Source organism: Erinaceus europaeus, chromosome 10, assembly GCF_950295315.1.
Source record: "Erinaceus europaeus chromosome 10, mEriEur2.1, whole genome shotgun sequence".
Taxonomy (NCBI): Eukaryota; Metazoa; Chordata; class Mammalia; order Eulipotyphla; family Erinaceidae; genus Erinaceus; species Erinaceus europaeus.
The window spans coordinates 72,789,371-72,815,223 of record NC_080171.1 but is presented as its reverse complement, the minus strand read 5'-3'; the positions used below and the strand labels follow the sequence as shown (position 1 = coordinate 72,815,223).

The following is a 25,853-nucleotide window of genomic DNA, read 5'->3' as shown; positions in this document are numbered from 1 at the left end:
CCTTAACCCAGTGTGCCACCACCGGCCCCCTGGTAGTTATCTTTCATCTCTTATTTTGTGAAGCAGAATCAACTTCAGTTCCATCTATTTTGTCCCCAAAGGACACACTTATCTTCTTTTTTAATTGCAGAGTAGTATTCCATGGAGTATATATCCCATAACTTAGCCAGTCATCTGTTGATGGGCATTTAGGCTGCTTTCAGTCTTTTGGCTATTGTGAATAATGCAGCTGTGGACATAGGGTGGTGCACATGTCCCTCTGAATTAGTTATATTTAGCTTAGCAATAGCACTGTAACTGCCACATCTGATATGCTAGTTTTTTGTTTTTTTTTTTCCCTCCAGGTTTATCTCTGGGGCTCGGTGCCTGCACTACATAGAAATCCACTGCTCCTAGAGTCCATTTTTTTCCCATTTTGTTGCTATTGTTATTGTTGCCACTGATACTGTTAAATTAAATGGCATGTGGTCATTAGCTTTCAAATTATAAATGCAAGTGGAAATACAATCAGTTACTTTTTTTCGTTCTTTTTAATTTATAATATAAGCTTCCACCAGATATTAACATTTACACTTCTCTCCCCTGTTAAACAGAAAATTGCAATATGACCACAATGGCAGAAGTGACTACAGTGTTAGTCAAAACACAAAAATGTTTCAAAGATTATGTGGAGAAGTCTGCTGCTAATCTTATGGGTTTTCCTTTATAGGTGACTCTGTTTTTTCTCTTGCAGCCTCCAGGATCCTTTCTTTATCCTTATTCCTTTCCATTCTAAAGATGATGTGTCTTGGTGTCTTTAAGTCTGGGTTAATTCTGTTTGGAACCCTCTGGGCTTCTTGAATCTTTATGTCTTTTATGTTGTCTAGACTTGAGAAGTTCTCAGCTATTATGTCCTGGAGAATGCTTTCTTCCCTTCCCTTTCTTCCTCTGGTAAGCCAATAATTTGTATATTATTTCTTTTGAAGTCATCCCATAGGTCTCTGTTGTTGTTGTCAGTATCTCTTAATCTCTTTTTGAGATCTCTTACTTCTTTTTTAGTTATCTCTAAAGTTTATATTTAGCTTAGCAATAGTTACTGTAACTGCCACATCTGATATGCTAGGTTTTTTTTTTTTTTGCCTCCAGGGTTATTTCCCCCTCTCTCCATTTCTCTCTGTCTTATCTAACAAAGATAACATCAATAGCAACAACAATAATAACTATAACAACAATGAAAAACAGTAAGGGCAACAAAAGAGAAAATAAATAAATAAATAAAATGATTAGGAAAAATCATTCTTTAATGCTGTCATTTCTTTTTTAAAAAATATTCATTTTCCCTTTTGTTGCCCCTTTTATTGTTGTTGTTACTGATATTGTCGTTGTTAGATAGGACAGAGAGAAATGGAGAGAGATGGGGAAGACAGAAAGGGTAAGAGAAAGAGAGACACCTACAGACCTACTTCACTGTTTGTGAAGCGACTAACCTGCAGGTGGGGAGCCAGGGGCTCGAACTGGAATTCTTATGCCGGTCCTTGAGTTTTGCATCATGTGCACTTAACCTGCTGTGCTACCGCCTGACTCCCAATGCTGTCGTTTCTAAAGGCTTTTCATTTGACTAAAATTGTTATGCTTTGTTTTCCTCATTCAGGATGGTGTCTTAGCTGATTGTGAAAGTCATGTCACACATCTGGTTAATTTCAAACAATGTCCCATATAGAGCTAAAAAAAAACAAAACAACCCCCTCCTCATAATAATAGCCATTTTCATCTGTGCAGCTCAGGGCCACATCCTTGCTGAAATAAAGACAAGATAATGGGTTTTCTTGTGAGAATAAAGAAGTTGACAACATCTGCTATACTGTTATACAAGTTTCGTGTACTCCACATACAAAAATAAAATTGTTATTTTCTTCAAATTTCTAAATGAGGGTGTCTATTTTTTAATTTTATTTTTCACAAAGGCTGGGAGAAATTTAAGAGGTGAAAGGAGAATAGGAAAAGGAGAGAGAAAGACAGCTGTAGCACTGCTCCACTGCTCATGAAGCTTCCCACCTGCAGATGGGGACCAGGGACCTGAACCTGGATCCATACACACTGTAATATGTACACTTTACCTGGTGCATCATTATTTGGTCCTAGAGAGTTAAGTGAGGGTTTTACAGTCCTGCCAAGAGTTAGGGAGCTGAGCTAAATCCCAGGTAGTGGGAGTCGGGCAGTAGCGCAGCGGGTTAAGCGCATGTGGCGCAAAGCGCAAGGATCCGCGTAAGGATCCTGGTTCTAGTCCCCGTGTCCCCACCTGTAGGGAGTTACTTCACGAGTGGTGAAGCAGGTCCATAGGTGTCTATCTTTCTATCCCCCTCTCTCCATTTCTCTCTGTCCTATCCAACTACAACGATATCAATCACAACAATAATAACTACAACAATAAAACAACAAGGGCAACAAAAGGGAAAATAAATAAATATTAAAAATAAATAAATAAATTCCAGGTGGGACCCAGTCCCCTGCAGGCAGGCAATGGCTGCCAAGGTCATAGCCATGGAAGGCCCAGCTCTCTCTGCTCAAAGCTAACGTGGAGAATAGAAAAGTCACAGAAAGGAAAGAGGCCTACCAGCCACTTGCTCTTTGAAATTTAGCAGTGTGACCATCTTTTTCCTAACTGCCATATTTTCTAAATGTTGCATAAAGCAATTCAGCTGTCATTTTCCCCCCTAAGCTGGAAAAGAAAAAGGGTCAATATCTTTGTTCCTAAGGGGACTTCCGGGAACCCAGAACGTAACTTACACAACAAGAGAAGGCCAAGCACTCCTTGGCCTGTACCCCCTCCTGTCTTGGCAAGACAAGACTCTAAAACATTCCTAGTGTACCTTTCTTCCTGACAAGAACATATCTGGGTTGTCAACATGAGCCTTGCAGAAAGGAATGGTGAAAAGTGATACAAGCACCATGCCATCACCGACTGCATTTTGTGATGCACAGAGCTAGTTTACCTATGAGGTCAATGTCAGATTTCATTCTCAACACCTGTGTGGATTTGCCAGGACCCACCTCCTCACCCTCCTCTGCTAGGTGAGACAACTGAGGTGGACACACAGCTGGTGAGTCTCGGGCACACACAGACGGCAACTCCTGGCAGAATCTCACCCTCCCTAATAGAAAATACACTGCAAAATATTGGCAGAAGTCTTTCCCATCTATATTTTATAGCCATCTTCATGATACAAATCCAATTGCAAGAAGACTGAAACAAAAATAAACCAGGGGGAGTACATCAAATTGAAAAGCTTCTGAACAACAGAAGAAGCCACCACCTAAACAAAGAGACTTCTTAAAGAATAGGGTATCTTTATGTCATACATCAGACAAGAGGCTAATAACCAAAATATATATTTATAGAACTCACCAAACTCTGCAATAAAAATACAAATGACCCCATCCAAAAGTGGAGATAGGACAGGAACAGAATATTCACCAAAGAAGAGATCCAAAAGGCCAGCAGACATGAAAAAATGCTCCAAGTCATTGATTGTCAGATAAATAAATGCAAATTAAGATAGCGATGAGAAACCACTTCACCCCCGTGAGAATGTCATACATCAGAAAGTATAGTGACAACAAATGCTGGAGAGGCTGCAGGGACAAAGGAACCCTTCTGCACTGTGGGAATGTAAATGGGTCTAACCCTTGTGGAGAAGTCTGGAGAACTCTCAGAATCGAATAGAGAACAGGAAGCAGAACTCGGACTGGGTTTGGTGTATTGCACCAAAACAAAGGACTCAGGGGAGGTGGTGGGGATTTTAGGTCTTGTGCAAGATAATGGAGGAAGACCTAGGCTAGGTGTCTTAGGGTGCTTTGCAGAAGTCTAAGATACAATACATCTGGGAGTCACAAAAACACATCTTTGAAATTTTTTTTGTGTGATATGGAATACTTATCAGTTCATATTCTCCTTTTCCCATGTTAATTCCAAGGTGTGTTTTTTTTTTTCTTTTGCCTCCAAGGTTATTGCTGGGGCTCGGTGCCTGCACTACGAATCCACCCTAGAGGTTATTTTTCTCCCTTGTGTTGCCCTTGTTGTTTATCATTATTGTTATTATTGTTGTTGTTGTTGTTACTGCTGTCATTGTTGTTGGATAGGACAGCAAGAATTGGAGAAAGGAGGGGAAGACAGAGAAGGGGAGAGAAAGATGTCTATCTTCTATCCTGCAGACCTGTAGGTGGAGAGCCGGGGCTCGAAATGGGATCCGTATGCTGGTCCTTGCGTTTTGTGCCATGTGTGCTTAACCCACTGTGTGCCTCTGCCTCCCAAGGTGGTTTTTATGGATGTTCCACTGTGGGTCTTTCTAGAGTCCTTTCTGTCTGAAGCTTGAGCCAGCTGATTATCTGAATTGAGGGGTGCCAGAAGGCTACAGCCAGGAATTTCCCCCACACTTTCAAATTTATACTTACCACCCGAAAAGTTTAAGAAATGCTATTGTTAGTTGTTATTTACCTTGCCTTTCCCTCTGAAAACTGGTGAAGTTGGCCTTTCTTGGACTGTAACCTCTGCTTTTGAGCCTGTTCCTTTTCTGCCATAAATTCAAATGCTGGCTGCTCCTCTCCAAACTCACTCCTCTCTGATCTAATAAATTCCCTTATCATTTTTTGTCTTGATGCCCTGCTCTGGATTTACACCTTTGTCTCGAGTGCTTCTAAAACTATTCCATTATTCCTGGAGCAAAAAGTTCAGGCAATTTCTTCCTGAGAGTACGCAGGTTTCAAACCTCATTTTATGTATGAACAAACATATCTTTAACTGTTTCAACTCTATGCCATGCACAGAATCACTAACAATTAGTTAGAGTTAAGACCTTTCAGGCTGGTATTTTTCTTAAGGGGCAAGGCTTAATTTAAAAGAATATTTCATCTTACTCATGCAATAAAAAAAAGCACCATAACAGGTAAAGAGTTATGTAAAAATGTGTTCTCTATTCTTAAAAGACTTACACGGCAGATAAACATACCAAGTAAAAGGCACTACCAAGTAAGAACCATATGCAAGCATACTATATGACATAAAGATTTCTTTTTTTTTTAATTTTTTTTTTCCCCCTCCAGGGTTATTGCTGGGCTCGGTGCCTGCACCATGAATCTACCGCTCCTGGAGGCCATTTTGCCCCCTTTTTGTTGCCCTAGTTGTTGCAGCCTTGTTGCGGTTATTATTGCCATTGATGACGTTGCTTTGTTGTTGGATAGGACAGAGAGAAAATGGAGAAAGGAGGAGAAGACAGAGAGGGGGGGGAGAGAAAGATAGACACCTGCAGACCTGCTTCACCGCCCGCGAAGCGACTCCCCTGCAGGTGGGGAGCCGGGGGCTCGAACCGGGATCCTTACGCCGGTCCCTGCGCTTAGCGCCATGTGCGCCACCGCCCGACCCCCTTTTTTAAAGATTTTATTTATTTATGAGAAAGATAGGAAGAGAGAGAGAGGGAGAAAGAGAGAGAGGGAGAGAGAGAGAGAGAAACGGAAAGAACCAGACATCACTCTGGTACATGTGCTGCTGGGGATTGAACTAAGGACCTCATGTTTGAGAGTCCAGTGCTTTATCCACTGTGCCACCTCCCAGACCATGACATAAAGATTTCTAAGTCGCATTGCTTAACAATGCAGATACTCTGAGAAATGTGTTTAAGTGATTGTGTCATTGTAAAATGTTTACAAGATATGATGATGAAAACCTAGACACCATGACCTACCAAATAGCTCAGCTATGTGGTATAACTTACTGGGATCATCATTAGATATATGTGGCTGTCACTGACGGAGAAGCATGGCTCAGTGACACAAGACTATAGAACTGTGCTTGTCCACTTCCAATGATGATGGTTAGTGAAAGACTCAAGGGCAATTGACAGTATCTATTTCAACTTCTCCACAGTTTGAACTGACTGATGCCTTGACCTAGTAATAAACTGCCTTTATTTTACAATGGCAAGTAAAACATGGTTTGTCCAACTTTCTTTTTCAGACACCAGTGGAGTCAAGGCATGGTTCAGATTCTGAAGTGTTTTTTTTTTTTTTTTAAATCATCATTTTACTGGGAGGTTAATGCTCTACAGTAGTTGACACATGGGTCATCTTCCCATGATAGCTGTGTGCAAAACACCCTCATCCCCAACTTAGATAATTTTCCACCATCATGCACCAGGACTCCAAAGTCCCTGCCCCCCACCCCGTATCCCCCCTCTTTTCCCAGAGTCCCTTGCTTTGGTGCAATACACCAAATACAGTCCAAGTTTTACTTTGTGTGTTTTTATTTTATTTTTTAACAAATAAACCATCGATAGTCAAGTAATTATAAAAACTAACTTTTCTTTTATTTGCTACAGGGTTATATTCTCATAGTCAGATTTTCTACCAAGACACTTGTGCCCTTATTATTTGTTCTCATTTTACTGCTCTGAATTCTACTCACTGTCTCGACTATATATACTTCTCTGCTTCTCACTTTCCTAGATCAAAAAATGATACTTAGGGACTGAACGGTGGTACATCCATTCTCGACTATATATACTTCTCTGCTTCTCACTTTCCTAGATCAAAAAATGATACTTAGGGACTGAAGGGTGGTACATCCATTCTCGACTATATATACTTCTCTGCTTCTCACTTTCCTAGAACAAAAAATGATACTTAGGGACTGAACGGTGGTACAGCCAGTTGAGCAGACATATTACAACGTGCAAGGACCTGGTTTTAAGACCCTGATCACCATTGGCAGAGGGTAAGCCCCAGGAATGATGAAACCATGATGCAGCTGTCTCTTCTCTTCTCTCTCTCAAATTCTCTGTGTCTTACCAAAAAAAAAAAAAAAAAAAAAGTAAAAGGGGGAAAAATCCACCCCTGGAAGCAGTGGATTCATCATGCAGACACTAGGCTTCAATGATAACCCTGATGACACACCCCAAAAGGGGGGGGAGGGAAGGAGAGAATATGAATATGATGCTTCCAGGCCAGGAACAGTAGTCTGAGTACAAACCCTGGGTTTGATTCCCTGCATCACATAAACTAACAAATAAAAAAGATGTTTATATTTATATTTTATAAATAATGTGGCTTAGAAACAGTCATAAATGTCCTGCCTATCAAGAGAGTATGAATGTTGGAAGAAGGTTAAAATTGAAATTGAAGAATGGTGCATTTCAAAGTGCTCTGGCTCATTAAACAGTCATTTTTCGTTTTAAAGCCATCACATCAGAATTATTTGCATTGCTACTGCATAAACTCTGCAAGCCATTCTATTAAAAAACATTTTACTATGTTATTTTATTCCTCCCCCCAAAGATAAGTATACCTAATTTTAAAATGAAGTTTTAGAAAGCAAGCATACCACACACTGAAATTGACTTCACCAAAAAAAAAAAAAAAAAGAGAGAGAGAGAGAGAGAGAAAAGAAAAAGAAAAGAAAAAAAGAGAAAAAGAGAAAGAAAAGAAAAAGACAGGGCTAGAGAGGTGGGTAGTATGTGGTGTGGTGGTGCTCTGTGCTAAACACATTTAGTAAGAAGCTCAAGGACTCAAGCAAGAATACTGGTTTGAGCTCTAGGCTCCCCACCTGCAGGGGGAACACTTCACAAGCAATGAATCGGGTGCAGGTGTCCCTCTCCCTCTCTATATCCTCCTTCCCTCTCAATTTCTCTCTGCCCTATCCAATAAAAATGAAAAATGACCTCCAGGAGCAGTGGATTCATAGTGCAGGCACTGAGCCCCCTCAAAAAAAAGAGAGAGAGAGATCATGATCGGGATACTTTCCTTGTATTTTTTTTCCCATTGATCCTTGAGAAAAATATATTTTAGCGTCCAATAGGAATCTCTTACCTTAATCTTGTTACTTCAGATATTCAGAAGAAAAAGGCATGGTATGCAGAATCTAGCAAAGTGAGCTCACCACGTGACTAAATGCTTTATATACTTAATGTTAAAATATCCAGAAAGACTCCCATACACTTTGCAGCAGCCCCCAGCAGTCCCAGCACTGGCCCCCAGCCCTCTCCACGCCAGCTCCAGGCTTTGGAGCAGACACCTACCAGTGGCCTTGGCTTCCGTGTAGGAGGGACCCTCCTCAAAAGTGAAGATCTGGGACATGCTCTGGCCCAGGTAAGAGGGAGGCGGGTAGTAGGAGTGCATTCTGTACTGGGAGCCCACAGTGTGGCGGTTCTCCGAGTTCTTCATCTGCATGGGAGAAAACAAAAGAAGAAGGATGAGGCCCAAGGGCATTTCACAACTATTACAAAAATGGACTTTCTTTTTTTTAATTTATGTTGTGAACTGGGCAGACAGCTTAGCTGTTCTACAAAATACTTTCATGCCTGAGGCACTGAGGTCCCAGATCCAATTCCCAACACAACCATAAACCAGACTGGACTAGTGCTCTGGCCTTTCTCTGTGTCTTTCCACATCTCTCTCTCTCTTTCTAATGAATATATAAAAATATTTTTTAAATCATACATACATTATTATTAGTGATATAATAATGGTTTATAAGACCATAAGATTATAGGAGTGTAGTTCCACACTGCACCCATCACCACATTCCTGAGCCCACCCCAGACTCTCTCTCCTCCCAAGTATAATTATCATAGTTTTCATAAAGTCTTTTGTTTGTTTGTTTGTTTTGCCTCCAAAGTTATTGCTGGGGCTCGGTGCCTGCACTACGAATCCATTGCTCTTGGAGGCCATTTTTCTCATTTTGTTGCCCTTGTTGTAGTTGTTGTTATTGTTGTCATAGCTGTTGTTGTTGTTGGATAGGACAAAGAGAAATGGAGAGAGGAGGGGAAGACAGAGAGCGCGAAAGAAAGATAAAACACCGCAGACCCGCTTCACTGCTTGCGAAACAACCCCCTGCAGACGGGGAGCTGGAGGCTCCCACCAGGATCCTTAACACCACTCCTTGCACTTTGCGCTTAACCCGCTGCGCTACCGCCCAGCTCCCTTCACGAAGTATCAGTAACAGTTCAACTACCTTTTTCATTTCCCCACAAATTCACCTGTTTCACTTCTTTACATTACACATAGGAGCAATCTTTCAGAGCAATGGAGGTCATTTGGCAACAGATATAAACTGTTATCGCTCTCAAGATACTATGTGTAATAAGAAAAATAGCAGGCGCCCAGTGCAGTGGTACCCCAGTTGAGAGCACACATTACCATGCACAAGAATGATTAATGATCAGTAAAGCAAGTCTGCAGGTGTCTATCCTCCTATCCCTCTGTATCTCCCTTTCCTCTCTTATTTTCTCTCTGTACTATGCAATAAAGTAGGAGGGGGGTGGGGAAAGGAAAAATGTATCGCAGCAATCAATGAATTTTTAGTGCCAGTATCAAGGCCCAGAGATAACCCTGGTGGCAATAAATAAATAAATAAATAAAGCAAGCAAGCAAGCAAAAATCTCCAATATGAAAAAATAAAATGGAAAAAAAGTTGCTGAGAGTACAGGAAATATAATACTTAGTCCTTACACCCTTACACGAGTTTTTGACTCATGTAAGAAGAAACAAGACAAAGAACAATCTGTCTGCTCAAGGAAGAAACGGGCAGATATCTGGGGGTGGTTGTTAGTCAAAAGAAAAGGGTAAATAAGAACTGGTAGTAGTGGAAGCCTATAAAGGAATACAAAACAAGGACAAAATTACTTCAGGTATAAACAGCAAATGAAAGAGACTCATGGTATATATGATAAGGAGGATGACAAAAACAAAGAAAAAAAGATGTAGAGAAGCCAGTGGCATGGTGATTAGAACACTGGACTAAAACATGAGACCTCTACTTTGATCCCTGGCATTTCATGTAATGTTCTGCTTCTCTCTCTTCTCATATCAATAAATAAACCTTTTAAAAGTATGCTTGCAAGTAAAGAAATATCTAAAAACATTAGTTCTGTCTAATAAAAAAGATAAAAAGGGCAGAAAAGATAGCATAATGGTTATACAAAAAGACTCTCATGCTTGAGGCTTTGAGGTCCCAGTTTCAATCCCCTGGATTGAAACTAAAACCAGAGCAGAGCAGTGCTCTGGTTAAAAAGTAAATAACTTCGAGTGTGTGTGTGTGTGTGTGTGTGCGGGGGGTAGATTGCATAATGGTTATACAAAGAGTCACTCATGCCTGTGGCTCCAAGGTCTCAGGTTCAATCTTCCATGGCACCACAAACCAGAGCTGTGGTGGTAATAATAACAACAACAATAACAATAATTTCATGAGGGCCAGGCACTTCAGCACATGCGTCACTATGTGCAAGGACCTGGGGTCAAGCCCCTGGTCCCCACCTCCCCGGGGGATGCTTCATGAGCTATGAAGCACATCTACAAGTGTTTCTCAGTCTTTTTCCCTCTCTATTCCCCCTCCCCTCTCAATTTCTCTGTCCTATTGTAAGAAGTAGAGATTGTTTCATTATATATATATATATATTGCCTCCAAGGTTATTGCTGGGGCTCAGTGCCTGCATCATGAATCCACTGCTCCTGGATGCTTCCCCTGCCCCCCCTTTTTTGCCCTTGTTTTATATTTGTTAGGGTTGTTATTATTATTGTAGTTGATATCATTTTTGTTGGATAGGACAGAGAGAATCTATGGAGAGAGGAGGGGAAAAAAGAGAGGGAGAGAGGAAGGTAGACACCTGCAGACCTGCTTCACCACTTGTGAGGAGATCCCCCTGCAGATGAGGAGCCTGGGGCTCGAACCGGGATCCTTACTCCAGTCCTTGTACTTCATGCTATGTACACTTAACCCCCTGCACTACTGGCCAACCCCCTATATTTTTATTTTGTAATCAAAGTAGGACATGTGTTATCTCGGTGTTTCACACACCCCCACCCCCCAGGCCAGGTGCATTCCAGGAAAAAGAGTTCCTACCTGGAACTATTGACAGTCACTGTAGAAAAACTGGACTGCTGTCTTTATCTAAGACACCTATCTGCTCAACTATGTGAATAGGGTCACATAGGCTAAAAACAGGCCCCTACCCTAGAAAAAAAAAAAAAAAAGAGCCCCTCACACCATGTGCCATCCTCTCCCTCTTCTCTTAGACAGTCATGATCAGACTGAATGTGTGTATCCAATCCATGGAGAATAGGGCAGTTTTTAAAAAATATTTATTTTATTTTTATTTATTCCCTTTTGTTGCCCTTGTTGTTTTATTGTTGTAGTTATTATTGTTGTTGTTGTTGTTAGATAGGACAGAGAGAAATGGAGAGAGGAGGGGAAGACAGAGAGGAGGAGAAAAAGATACACACCTGCAGACTTGCTTCAACGCCTGTGAAGCGACTCCCCTGCAGGTGGGGAGCCAGGACTCGAACCGGGATCCTTATGCCGGTCCTTGTGCTTTGCGCCACCTGCGCTTAACCCGCTGCGCTACAGCCCGACTCCCATTAGGGCAGTTTCAAACCAGCATTAAGGAATAATTACTTGGTTGTGCTCTCTGGACCATGCAAACCAATATGGTGAACCTAGGTTGGACCAGTGCCCAATTCTACAGAATCGAATAAACTGTTTCACTTCTTGCCTTTCTCAAGTCTCATGAGTCTGGTCTGTTCTTGGAGTGGATGGGCAAACTTTATTTCTAACACTGTCAAATAAAATACAAAGGAAAAAAGGGGGAGAGGGAATTGTGTCTGGAAGCAGTGGATTCGTAGTGTAGGCACTGAGCCCCAGCAATAACCCTGGCAGACACAGATTTTTTTTTTTTTTAAAGGAGGAACATTAAGTAGTTAATAGGTGTAGGTGTGACTTGGAAAGGAAGAGAAGATGGGATTATGGGGAAAAATGGGCAAATAGACAGACAGTTGTAGAAGTAATAGTTAACCCACATTGCAACCTTAGAACTGCTGTAGAGCTTCCAATGGAGGGAATGGGACACAGAACTTTGGTGGTGGGAACAGTGCCGAATTAAAGCTGGTACTGTATAACTTTGTAAGTCAATATTAAATCACTAAAATTTAAAAAAGAATGATTGCAAAGTCATGTTTTTCCATGAATACTACTTGACAAGGAAAACTGTATGCACTGACAGAGCCTGAAAGGGAAGAATTAGGTACCTCAAATTAGGTACCTTGAAGAAGAATTAAGACTTCCTCAAAACTTTCTATGAACCTCTAAATTTTGGACAATTGCCTAAATAAGCCAACCCCAAGTGGGCTTTGACTACTACAGCATTGTGGTATGGGAAGGCCCCAGACTCTTGATTGCAACGTTAAATGAAGAAGCTCAAATGATTCACATCTGACCTTCCTAACCGCTATCCCTGCAAAGGCATGCTGTTAGGCCTGGCTCACTTCTTGCGAAGCAAAGATGACTCCATTCCACTTGTCTCTTTTCTGTCAATACAGTTTATCTGGAGACATCCCTTTATCTTTTCCAGTTTGTGTTTATGCAAAATGGCATGGTTTCTGGCTTAATCACCAGACTTCCATTTCTCCCCATCATATAAATCTCGACTCAATCAAGGGCTGGACTTGGATATAGCCAGAGGGGAAAACTGGCATTGTCTTAATGAGAAGGCCCAGATAAGGAGAGCGATTAGGAGCTGTGAAACCATTTAAGAGGATAGTAACGATCAATGGTGGCTTTACTGCACAAACTCTGCTATCAATCAGCCCACACTTCTCCCTACTCTCTTAATTTGCTTTATAAATGGGATCCTCTTAAAATGTAGACAGATTCAGTAACTCTAGGGAGAGTGGTGGACTCACAGTATGACAAGTTCCAGAGACATGTTAATTCTGGCTAGCTCTCAAACCTGACTTTGGTGAGCAGAGATTAACAACCACTGATTCTGTCCTAAGGACTTCAGGGAGGACTTTCTAAATTTTTAACACTCAACTGTTGGCAGTTTGTCTCCCAGGGGACAGACAGCAAAAATCTGCTGTTACTTAATTATCTTTTAAATTTTTTATTATTGGATAGAGACAGCCAGAAATTTCGAAGGGGGAAATAGACTGGCAGATACCTATAGCCCTGTTTCACCACTTGAGAAGATCCCCCTGCAGATGGAAATCAGGGGCTTGAACCTGGGTCCTTGCATGTTATAACGTGTGCTCAGGTGGGTGTGCCACCACCCAGCCCCTATATTTTTATTGACACCAGATTTCTTGCTGAGGTCCAGTGTGTCCCCGGCAAATGCACTGCTCCTGTTGGCCATCCATCCACCTCCCCCCTCTCTTTTTGATGGAGACAGAAAGAAACCTGAGAGAATGATAAAGCCACCTGCAACCCTGCTTCACCACTTATGTAACCTCTCCCCTGCGAGTAATATGTGTGTGCTGGGGATGGGAGGCTCGCCACTGAAAGATAAAGAATGTTGCTGCATGGGGGTCGGGTGGTGGTGCAGTGGGTTAAGCGCACGTGGCGCAAAGCACAAGGACTGGCATAAGGATCCCAATTCGAGCTCCCAGCTCCCCACCTGCAGGGGAGTCGCTTCACAGGCAGTGAAGCAGGTCTGCAGGTGTCTATCTTTCTCTCTCCCTCTGTGTTCCCCTCCTCTCTCCATTTCCCTCTGTCCTATACAACAACAAACAACATCAACAATGGAAATAATAACCACAACGAGGCTACAACAACAAGGGCAACAAAAGGGGGGAAAATGGCCTCCAGGAGCGGTGGATTCATGGTACAGGCACTGAGCCCAGCAATAACCCTGGAGGAAAAAAAAAAAAAAGAATGTTGCTGCACTTCCCTACCCTGTACACAAGAGCCCACACAACCTAGAATTATCCATCCCCAGACCTCAGCTGTGTCAAAGTGGAGAAAACTTGCCATGAACTCAACTAATGACCACTGTTGTACTCAGACCATCCTCACCACCAGCTTAATCAGCAAAGTTCTACTACTGAGTAGAAGTTGCACACAAATTCAAGTAACTTTAATTCTAAGCTAGTGCATAACAGCATTTTTCCTTAAGTAATGCCGCTTTGTTCTTAGGATTTTGGGGTTTTATTCCTATAAATTAAACAGAGGAAGTAAGCCCTCAAATCCAGGATCCCTGTGAATTGTGACCACAATTACCATTAGCATAAGGTGGCTGGCAAGAAAAAGGTGAGCTTTATAACCTTATTCCCCACCCAGATCTCTAACCAGGTTCCAGGCTGCAGGTGGGAGCTGGGCTGGCAGAGAACTGCAGATGCTGTTAGTCTCAACCTTGGGAAACCTCACTTAATTTTATTAAATTGTGGAAATCACACAGCACGATAAATCTGAACAGGGTTCCTTTTTATTTACCTCAACGACTTATTATTATTATTATTTTACAGTTAAAAGAAAATCTTAACAAAAATGTGGAAAGTGCTACATCCTGTTTGTTCTGAAGAAAGCCTTTCTAAATACTATTATCCACTGGCCTTATCAATTCCTGAACTCCATGAGGCAATGGCCCCCCTCCCCAAAAATTGTGAGGGTCAAACTGTTGTCCAGGTGTTGCTTAAGCCCAGCCTGGCTGCACATAATTCAAGGTAATAAAGATAAGGAACAGTCTTCATGAGAAGGGACACTGCAAAGGATGAGCCTTTTAACTTCAAACTCTGATGTTTAATTGAGCAGCGTGAGGAATTCAAGAGACGCAGCTTGCTGTCTCTTGTACTCAGCTCCAACTGACACACAGCACCATGGGACTTTAATTTCCACAGCATCGTGGCTTCACACTCACATTGGAGATGAAGTAAGTGATCATCAGAGAAAGTTCTGCTAATCTCATTGGAAATGGATATAAATAATGCGCAGTGAAGTAAGGAGGTAAGAGACAAGTACTGGACGGTTTCACTCTTATGAGGAATATGGAGAATCATAACAAATGAACGTGCAAAAAAAAATGTAACCAACTAGTCCCTAAGTTCTTGAGGGAACTATACCAGTTCTCTCTAAAGGGATGATGGTGGGAGTAGTGTGCAACTATGCCCCTATTTTAATACTGTGAATAATTATTAAATCACTAATTGAAAAAATGTTTTCACCTCATATAGATACAAAAGAATAAAAAAAAGAATTTAAGGGAGTTGGGCAGTAGCACAGCGGGATAAGCGCATGTGGCACGAAGCCCAAGGACCCGAATAAAGATCCCAGTTCAAGCCCCTGGCTCCCCACCTGCAGGGGAGTCACTTCACAGATGGAGAAGCAGGTCTGCAGGTGTCTATCTTTCTCTCCCCCCTCCTCTCTCTGTTTCTCTCTGCTCTAACAACAACGGCATCAATTACAACAACAACAATAATAATAATAAAAAACCACAACCAGGGCAACAAAAGGAAAAACAAAGAAATGTAAAAAAAAAAAAAGTAAAAAAATAAAAGAATATAATTTATTTGTGATGTGGGGGTCTTAAATTGAATGTCTTCTTCTTTTTTTTAACCTCCAGGGTTACTTCTGGGGTTTGGTGCCTGCACACGAATCCACTGCTCCTTTTTCCCATTTTGTTGCCCTTGTTGTTACCCCTGCTGTCATTAGTATTACTGTTGTCATTGCTGCTGTCATCATTGAATAGGATAGAAGGAAATGGAGAGAGGGGAGACAGAGGGGGAGAGAAAGACAGACACCTGAAGACCTGCTTCACCACTTGTGAAGTGACTCCCCTGCAGGTGGGGAGCTGGGGGCTCGAACCGGGATCCTTATGCTGGTCCCTGCACTTCATACATGTGCACTTAACCCACTGCACCACCGCCCGACCCCCAGATTGAATGTCTTAACAAATCTTACACACAACACAAAGCAGTGTTAACTACAGCCATTCTGGTCTCTTCCAGGCTGTCATGTATCGATAATCACTAACGTTCTTTTAAATGGGCAAAGCCACATCTGGGGTGAACTTTCAGCCTGACAAAAAGAAACCTTTCGGGCTGCACAATGGCACACTTGGTTGAGAGTACATGTCACAAACAGAAACCTTTTTATAAGACACGTATTTGTAAAAGAAGGCACAGTGCTTCACACTCTGTGGAATTAATTCCAGGTCTCTTGGTGAAGTTAAGTGTTGATGGATGGAGTGGACTTTTGCCCTCATCAAAAATTTCCCGAGTTTATTTTTTTTCTTTTTATTGCTACCAGGGTTATCACTGGCGCTCTGTGTCAGCACTACAAATCCATTGCTCCCAGGGGTCGTTTTCTCATCCTCTCTCTTTTAAAAAGTTTTTATTTTTTTCTAATTTGTAAGAACAGAGTGAAACTGAGACAGAGAGAAAGAGAGACACCTGCAGCCCTGCTTCACCGCTACTAAAGCATCTTCCCTACAGGTTGAGAACAGGGGTTTGAACCTAGGCCCTTACACATGGTAATATGTGCACTCAACCAGATGCGCCACCACCTGACTGTAGATTTCTGTAGTTTTTATACAAGCTTCTATCAAATCATCTGATGTGGTACCTGTTCCTACACTCAGTTAGTGGTCACCCTGGGTGCTCCTAGGACCACCTAATCCCAAAGAAACAAATCTTTTGAAAAAGTAAAATAAAATGTTTAAGGATACTGATGTAAAAAATCATGTAAAATTAAATGAGAAATTTAAAAAATAGGTGCATAATAAAAAAAGCCAAATTATAGAAATGATCCCTGTTTCTAGAACCTGGAAGGTTTTTGGTGCATTTCGAGGGGTACACAGAGTTCATTTGGAGACAGCTGCCATCTTCCTCATTTTTCCACATCACATTATCTGCGCAGGATTTTCTAGCACCTGAGTCAGATGCGGCTTCTTCAAAGAGACAGCAGAGCACTGCTCAGCTCTGCCTTAAGTTGGTGCTGAGGATTGAACTTGGGATTTCAGATATGCAAACGTTTGTACTCTAACAGACTGAGCTATCCCTCAAGCCCAAGAAGCTTCTATTGGGTAGTTAGAAAAGTCACGACACATTCTTCTGTGCAAAACGTCTTTTCCAACAACCCATTGTTTGTCGGACTCACAGACCTAAAACAAACCCTAGCTTGCCAACTGAACCCAAACAGAGCAAAATAGAAATGGAGGCACTGCTTACATATAAACCATCAGGAAGCAACTTTGATAAAAGCTGGTGAAAACGTCTGTATCTTTCAACTGTGGTTAAGAGCTGTCAGCATAGAACTCTCCATTCTTTTTCTAGCAAGTCAATCTAAATATTAGACACTTCTTAAAATAAAAGGAGGCTTATCATAATGACCTGTTTTAAATTAATTTGTTCGATTTCTTTTTTTATATTTATTTATTCCCTTTATTGCCTGCCGGGCTAGCGTGAGGGTGTTTCTTCCTGTGCACGTGCTCTCTGGGTTGGAGAGAAGGCGACTAGAGCCAGCGTGGGCTGCTGCTTACTCAGCGACTTGGGAGAGAGACCAGGAACTCGTGGCAGAGCGGGAAGGCAATGCGTCTTTATTGATCAGAGACAATACTTTTATATATTTAGAACTGGAAGTGGCAAGTCGGAAAAGGAAATGGCTAGGAAAGGGGATGGAGAAAAGGAAAGAGTGGGAAGGTAGAAAGCTTCCGTAGCAACAGTTGCTAAGGTTTTAACTAGCAGGATTAATGTACCCTGCAGGCAGGGTGGGTCTTGAGGTAGAAAGAAGACAGATCAGGCAAAACAATGATTATGTAAATAGGCCATAGAGTCAGCAATGGAGGATGGAGCAGGGGGGGCTGCCCTTGTCGTTGTTGTTGGATAGGACAGACAGAAATTGAGAGAGGCGGGGAAGACAGAGAGGGAGAGAAAGATAGACACCTGCAGACCTGCTTCACCACCTGTGAAGTGACTCCCCTGAAGATGGGGAGCCCAGGGCTCGAACCGGGATCCTTATGCCGGTCCTTGCAATTTGCACCATGTGCACTTAACCCACTGCGCTACTGCCTGACTCCCAATTTGTTCATTTTCTATTTTTTGCTGATAGAAACAAATTGAGCGAGGGAGGGAGAAAGTAAGAGACACCTGCAGACCTGCTTCATCACTCACGAAAGTTTATCCCTTGCAAGTGCATTCTGGGGGCTTGAACCAGGAATCCTTGTACATGGTACCAAGTTGTAACATTACTGTGCCCTGATGGTGACATTTTTAATATAATTTTGCTGAGAAAGTGCTGGCTAGTGGTTACAGGAGGAAGGGAATTTCACAAGGAAGAGAGGATCCTTTATTGAGAACAATGCAGAAACTCTTTTTTTCTCATTAAGTCTTGTTAAGGGGATGATCGTTGATAGGAAGAAACTACTTATAGAATGCAATCGCTTGGTTCTGTGCACAAGAGGCAGAACTCAGGCAGAGCTGGTTTCAGAAGCTTCTCTCTGCTTAATCAAGTCACCTCTCCCATCTTAAATTAAGGTATCTACTTATAGAAGATCCACTTCCTCTAGTTTTGAATAACTATTCTTGTTTTCCCTGCTTCAAAATCAAACTTTTGGGGGGGGAAGGCTGTGGGTGGCACACCTGGTTGAACGCACATGTCACCATGCACAAGGACCCAGGTTCAAGTCCCTCATCCCACCTTCATGAACAGTGAAGCAGATTTGTAGATATCTCTCTTTCTTTCCCTCTGTGTTTCTCTGGTCCATCTCCTGAGAATATAACATAAAGAATGAAACATACCCATCCAAAAAGATCTGTGTATACCTATGCTTTTTAGTTCTCTGTATCTCTATACGAAAAAAGAGAAAGAAAAAGGGTCTCCGGGATCTATGGAATCATTGGGCAGCTCCAGCAATAATCCTGGTGGCAAAGAAAAGAAAGCATTCTTCTTTTGTTGGGGGTGGGGTGGGGTGTGCAGTAGTTTGTAAATGAGAAAAGATGCCTGTATAACCACACAGTCAGGAACTTTGATTCGAGGACCTCAAGTATCAAAGGCATCCATTTCTGTTCCCATCTTGATGGACAAACTTAATTAACCTTTGCTACTCTGTTCCAACCTGCTGTTGTAGAGGAAGCTAGTGACCCACAAACAATATGTTACCATCAGAAGCTCAGCAGCAGCAACACCAAGAGATATAGCCCTCTCAGCACTATTGGGAAATAAGCCACTTGGATTAGCTGCTCTAAGAAATATGGATTATATTCAGGTCACACATGAGCTGTCAGAAACATTAAGATACTTTTAGCATCAATCAGCAGTGCCAAGGGTATCACCTGAGCTCTGAACATGATGGACTGAGTTGAGGGCAAGGTGAGACATTGGGGCCACCTTGTCCTGTAAACACGCACAGAACCACACTTCACCCCAACAGTACTGAAACCCCCCCTGGCTACTGGTAGACACTTAAAAGCTCGTTCCTGAAATTAAAAAAAAAAGACCCTTCCATAGGAGTGGGTGATTGCACACCTAGTACAGTGCACATGGAATTATGTACAATGATTCAGGTTCAAGGCACTGCTCTCCACCCACAGGGGAGAAGCTGCAGGAGCGGTGAAACTGGTCTGCAGGTGTCTCTCTCTCTCTTTCTGTCTCCTCCCCCTTCACTCTCAACTGTTAAAAAACAAACCCCCCCCAAAAAAAAAAAACCAAACAAAAAACTTCTGACTTTAAAAGTGACGGTGGTATGTTTGCCTCCAATTAGGTAACCAAAATGACATAAGAATGACCAAAACCTGTTTCCTAAAGTACACAGAAAGAGAGGGTGTGCGTGTGTGCGTGTGTGCGTGTGTGCGTGTGTGCGTGTGTGTGTGTGTGTGTGTGTGTGTGCACGTACCCCCAGAGCCATGTTAAAAGTCACATGCTCAGTGATTACATTTGGTTATTATACAGATACAGCTTTTGGGACAAAATAAATACACTAGAGGCGGGTACACTTACTACAGTGAGTAAAGAGATAAAAAACAACTCATATATGGATTCTAGAGAACTGAAACGCATGAAGTCACCAAAACAAACAAACAACCAGGAGTAAACTGTCTCTAGAACTCTGTGAGAACTATGGTGACTGTCACTGGGAGGATGAAGATAAGTAATTTAGTGTTGGCTGCAGTGTGGAACTCTTGTCTTTTTTTTTTTTTCTCTCTCTCTACATAATTTTTGTATTTTGTTTTTTAATTTTTTAATTTATTTTAAAAAGGAGTCATTAACAAAACCATAGGATAAGAGGGGTACAACTCCACACAATCCCACCACCAGATCTCTGTATCCCATCCCCTCCCCTGATAGCTTTCCTATTCTTTATCCCTCTGGGAGTATGGACCCAGGGTCATTGTGGGATTCAGAAGGTGGAAGGTCTGGCTTCTGTAATTGCTTCCCCGCTGAACATGGGCGTTGACTGGTCGGTCCATACTCCCAGCCTGCATCTCTTTCCCTAGTAGGGTGGGACTCTGGGGAAGCGGAGCTCTAGGACACATTGGTGGGGTTATCTGTTCAGGGAAGTCTGTTTGGCATCATGGTAGCATCTGGAACCTGGTGGCTGAAAAGAGAGTTAACATACAAAGCCAAACAAATTGTTAACCAATCATGGACCTAAATGCTGGAATAGTGCAGATGAAGAGTTGGGGGTTACTCACTGTAGACTATTGTGTATTACTGCTTTTAGGTATATATTTTGCCCTAGTACATGGATATGTGTGAACGTAGGCTCTATCTCACGGGACCTAGTCACTATAGAGCCTTTATTTCCCCCAGTCCTGGAACCTTAGGGTGGGGCGCACTTTCCTGCATGCTTCTCTCATTTCATACCAAATAATATTGCATCTGCCAATCCCAACCTAATCAATGCAACGAGTGCCAACTCAGCATGCTTCACTTCAGACTGTCCAGAGACTTCAGGTGTGGAATGACAATCCTTCAGCTTCATTACTCTGGTGAGATCCTTCCTTTCATAGTATTCTCTAATTCCATTCCAGGAGGTTCACTTCCTAACAAAGTCCAAAAACCTAGATATAGACCAGGTCCCCTGAGATAGAGCGTATGTTCACACATATCCATAAACGAGGGCAAAACATATACCTGAAAGCAAGAGTACACAACAGTCTGCAGTTGAGTACCCCCCAAAACTTCATCTGCACTATTCCAGCCTTTAGGTCCATGATTGTTGAACAGTTTGTTTGGCTTTATATGTTAACTCTCTTCTCAGCCACCAGGTTCCAGATGCCAGCATGATGCCTGGGTCCATACTCCCAGAGGGATAAAAATAGGAAAGCTATCAGAGGAGGGGATGGGATACGGAGATCTGATGGTAGGAATTGTGTGGAGCTGTACCCCTCTTATCCTATGATTTTGTTAATGTCTCCTTTTTATAAATAAAAAAATAAGTCCCAAAACCTAGATATAGACTAAATCTTTTTTTTTTTTTTTTTTTTTAACCAGAGCACTGCTCAGCACTGGTTTTTGATGGTGCAGGGGATTGAACCTGGAACCTTGGAGCCTCAGGCAAGGAGGTCTCTTTGCATAACCATTATAATCTACCCCGCCCCTCTATTTGTAATCTTAAAATCATTTATTTTATTTTATTTATTTATTTTTCCCTTTTCTTGCCCTTGCTGTTTTCTTAAAATCTTTTAAACCACTACCCATCATAAATAAAAGGGCCTGGTGGGAAAAAAATCACACAGGACAGGTGACTAACCTATTGAGTCTCTCTGAAAACATGTAAGGCAGGTCATAGGGTCTAAAAAACATACAAAATAATTTCTGGGGTTTCACAGAAGGAAAATCCAATGCCTACTGCCTTCAGGGACTGAAGCAGATGGAGTGGACATAAGCTCAACTTCCGAGCAGAACAAGGCCATGCTCAAAGTCTACCTCCCTCCTCACTAGCTAGGGACATGAGAGCAGGAAGTTATTTTGTCTCTCTGGGGCTGGGTTTCCTCAATCACAAAACAGGGGAGTTTCATTAACAGTGAAGCAGGACTGAAGGTGTTTGTTTCTCCTTCTCTATCCTCCTCTCCCTCTCAATTTCTGTCCTATAAAAGCAAATCAATAAAATGTTAAGAAAAAGAATGACTTGAAATAATAAGGGGGCCGGGTGGCGGTGCACCCGGTAAAGGATACATATTCCCATGCACAAGGACCAGGTTTGAGCTGTCACTCCCCATCTTCAGGGGGGGAATTTCACAAGTGGTGAGGTAGTTCCACAGGAGTCTCTCTCTCTCTCTCCATCTCAATCTCCCCCTCCTCTCTCAATTTCTCTCTGTTCTCTCAAATAAAAAAAGAGGAAAACTTGGCAATCAGGAGTAGTGGATTTCTCACACAGGCACCAAGTCCCAGTGATAACCCTGGTGGCAATAAAAAATAAACAAATAAAAGATCTTGATGTTTATTTAATAAATGAATGCATTTCAGAAGCATAAATAGGGGCCCAAATAACCACCAGAATTGAGGAAACTGTCTGTCTGGTCACTTTGATCACACCTCAAGTGTGGTTGGAATGTGAATCTATCGACATATCTGACGGCACAAGCTTCCATGAAGCTCTGTGAAGGCTGGAAGGCAGGTCCCAGGCACAGCTCCACTGGGCCTTGTATATTTATTTCTGCTCACTTGATATGCACCTCTTCCCCCCACCCCCGTCGGCCTGGTACAACATGTTTATTTAAGAGATAATGTTGCCGTGGAGGAGTTCACGGAGCCATAAACAGCTTCTGCAGGCAATTAAACGCCGAACACCGAAGCGAAATGGAGCCGCTGGCCACCAGAGCCAGCCATTCATCCTGAGTTGGTTCCAGTGTTATTTCTGTTTCACAACAGGACAGGCATCTAGGAGTGGGCTACAAATCCCCACAGGACCAGAGGTGGTAGAAGCAGCTATGGGGACAATGCTCAGGGCTGAGACACCGGAGAATCTTGGGGTTCAGGTTAACTGGCCTTTCAGGCAGCCCAGAGAACAGCCCAGGTGAACTGAATCTGCTGGCTGGCTGTTTGCACACAGCATGCACTCAATAACTGCATGTACCTTGTTTGACTTTACAGGGAAACTCATAAGTCAGGAGAAGTGGGTGAAATGGCTGAAGGGAATCAAAAGGTGCAGACCTCAGGTATAAAATAAATTAAGTCATGAGGACCACAGTTGATAATCCTAGGCTGAGGGGCCAGGTGATGGTGCACCTGGTTGAGTGTATACATTACCATGCCAAGGACCCAAGTTCAGGCCCTTGGTTTCCTCACTTGTGGGGAGAGACTTCAGAAGCGGTACAACAGTGCTTGCAGGTGTCTCTCGTCTCTCGACCTATCTTCCCCTTCCTCTTCAATTTCTATCTCTATCCAAAGTAAATAAATAAATAAATGTTAAAAAATCCAGGGCTGCCTACATTGCTAAGAGAGGTCTAAGAGATCTCAACAGCTGGAAGAGAGTGTGTGAGGACACAGTGACTTGCTGTGAGCTTTCCACACAAGTACAGGACCATTCAGTCAAAAACCTGCAACATATCTATTCTAGCTCAATACAAAACAGAAGATATGATGTGGGAAATAGATGGGCAGTGCACTGATCTCCCCCTTCCCCCTCTCATACATCATTAATAGTACCTTTAAAAATAAAAAAAGAGGCGGCCAGGCGGTGGCACAGTTGGGTTGAGCGCACACTTTACAAGTCTCCACTCTCCACCTGCAGGAGAGGAAGCTTCATGAACCATGAAGCAGGTCTTCAAATGTCTCTGTTGCCTTTTCTCTCTGCCTCTCTTTCCATTTTGTCCTATCTTTTTTTTCAAAGGGCAAAAATGGCCCCCAGGAGTAGTAGATTCAAGTGCAGGCATTGAGCCTCAGTGATAACTCCGATGGCAAGAAAGATAAAAGAAAAAAAAAGTATCTTATGGCAGTGAAAGAGGAAAAGTTGATGGAGGGTGTGGAAATAAGGAACTGTACACTTGGGATAACAACGGTCTTTCAAATCAATATTTTTCTCAGTAAAATAATATAATTAAATAAATCTCCTTTTAAAGAGCAGGGAAAATAGCTCGCATGGATAGTGTGCTTGCTACCTTACCACACAGGCACATGTTAGCATGCACAAGGACCCAAGTTCAAGCCCCTGCTTCCCACCTACAAGGGGGAAGCTTCATGAGTGAAGCAGGGCTGCAGACGTCTCTGTTTTTCTCCCTCTCTCTCCTTCTTTCCTCTCAATCTCTTTGTCCTATAAAATGAATGAAAGAAAGCAAAAGAACCTCAGTAGAAATTTCAAGGCTCTAGAGAGAACCAGAGAGTCGCTGAGTATTCATACCAGGCCCCAGCGATGGGTGAAGTCAGAGACATTCTGCGCTGTCCCCTGCAGGTCTCAGCTCACAAGGGCCAGTGGGCTCTTGAGAAAGCTGTAGACCCAGAACATGCTGGAGAAACATGCTTTGGAGCCAAACACAGCTTCAAACTCCAGCTCCCCCATTAGCTAAGGAATCACTGGTAGGTCAGTTCTCTGACTCTCAAGACCCTCACTGTACAGAAGGAGACAGACAGTCTTTGAGCACCATGGGGAGGATTCTCTGCTCACCAGCTGACAGCTACTGCTCTTGCTGTTATTTCTAAAAGGAACAGGCATCAATCACAGTTGTAGAAAAGAATATATCTCTGCAGAACTATTTGCTGTATGAAAATATATAGCCACCAGTAACTGACCAGAAATAAGGCTCAAGCCCAGGTCTTTGGAGGTAAACAAACACATCTGTTTGTGTTAAATTAAGTTCCAGCGTCTCTACTGATGATATCTATTCTAGCAGTAGTGGTTCCAGAGATGGTACTAATAACTTCCAACTGCATGGTCCCCACAAACTCAGGAAACTTCAGGCAAGATTGCTCCCCTTAATCTTGCTAGCAGGGATACCAGCCTTTGTCCTCACTCAGGGGAGTCTGTCCTCATACCATTTCCAGCATAAAAATGCAGGCAAGTGGGTCTAGCTCAGCAATGACCCAATTCCTCTTATTTCCTCTCTCACAGGCTCACGGGCAGAGTGTAACACTTCTCCCTCCCAGTGAGCCAATTCAACACTAAAGTTAGTGCCACCCAAAAAGCTGCACCCAGCACCTTCTCAGCTGCTTGAAGAAGGCAGGGACAAGGCTAAAAGTAGAGAGGAGTCCTACAGGAAGACACTCGTGAAACTGACTCTGCTTGGCTGAGACCTTAGGCAAAAGATACTTAAAAATGAGAAAAGGGGGTTGGGGAGACAGGATGAAGGTTCTGCAGAAGACTTTCATGACTGAGGTTCTGAGGTCAGAGGTTCAATTCCCAGCACCACCATCAGCCAAAGCTGAGCAGTTTTCCGGTCAGTTGGTCAGTCTGTCTTATCTAACATCTATCTGTAGCTCTTTCATTAAAATAAAAATCAATAAAATACTTTTAAGGAGAAAAGAGAGATTTAAAGAGATGTGCGTGCTTCTCTCCCTTTCTCTTTTTTTTCAAATGTGCATGTCTCTTTATAATTCCTTGCAGCCACCCTCTGGGGTTAGATGATGCTAACAACAGGGTGGAAAATGAATTACACTAATCTTACAGAAGATGCACGGTTGTGTTGAGATAGATACACCTGTGTGCACCTGCATACTTCCTCCATTTTTCTTGATAGAGAGAGAAAGAAATAGGGTGAGAGAAGTGAGTAGGAGAAACAGCACTGTTTCACCACTTGTGAAGCTTCCCATCTGCAGGGTTCCTGCACATGGTAATGTGTGCACTCTACCGGTGTAGCACCACTTGGCCCAACCTTTTTCCCTCTCTTTTCTCTTTCTCTGTATGTCTCTTATCTCTCTATCTCTAGCTCTCTATCCCCAGGTTATTGCTCACACAATTCCACTACTGTTGGGGACCTCCTTTTTTTTTTTTTTTAAATAAACAGAGGGAAAAACAGAAAGAGAGAACCAGAGAGAGAGAGACACTATAGCAGCACACCACCCTCCACGCAGACACGATTATGTGGTAGCATGTGTCTCGAACCTAGGTCCTTGTGCACATTAATGTGTGTGTTCTATTGGGTAAGCTACCTGCTTGCGACCCCGTGTGTCTGTGATTTTCAAATAT

At 42.5% G+C, this 25,853-nt stretch overlaps 1 protein-coding gene across 1 annotated transcript in view; it reads right to left on the bottom strand.

The window, feature by feature from the left end:
* DMRT1 (doublesex and mab-3 related transcription factor 1) overlaps nucleotides 1-25,853 on the bottom strand; it is a 139,353-nt gene that overhangs the window by 45,739 nt on the left and 67,761 nt on the right. The window contains exon 4 of the mRNA XM_060199755.1: nucleotides 8,046-8,190. Within this exon, the coding sequence (XP_060055738.1) occupies nucleotides 8,046-8,190 (145 nt within the window). The remainder of the gene's footprint in view (nucleotides 1-8,045; nucleotides 8,191-25,853) is intronic.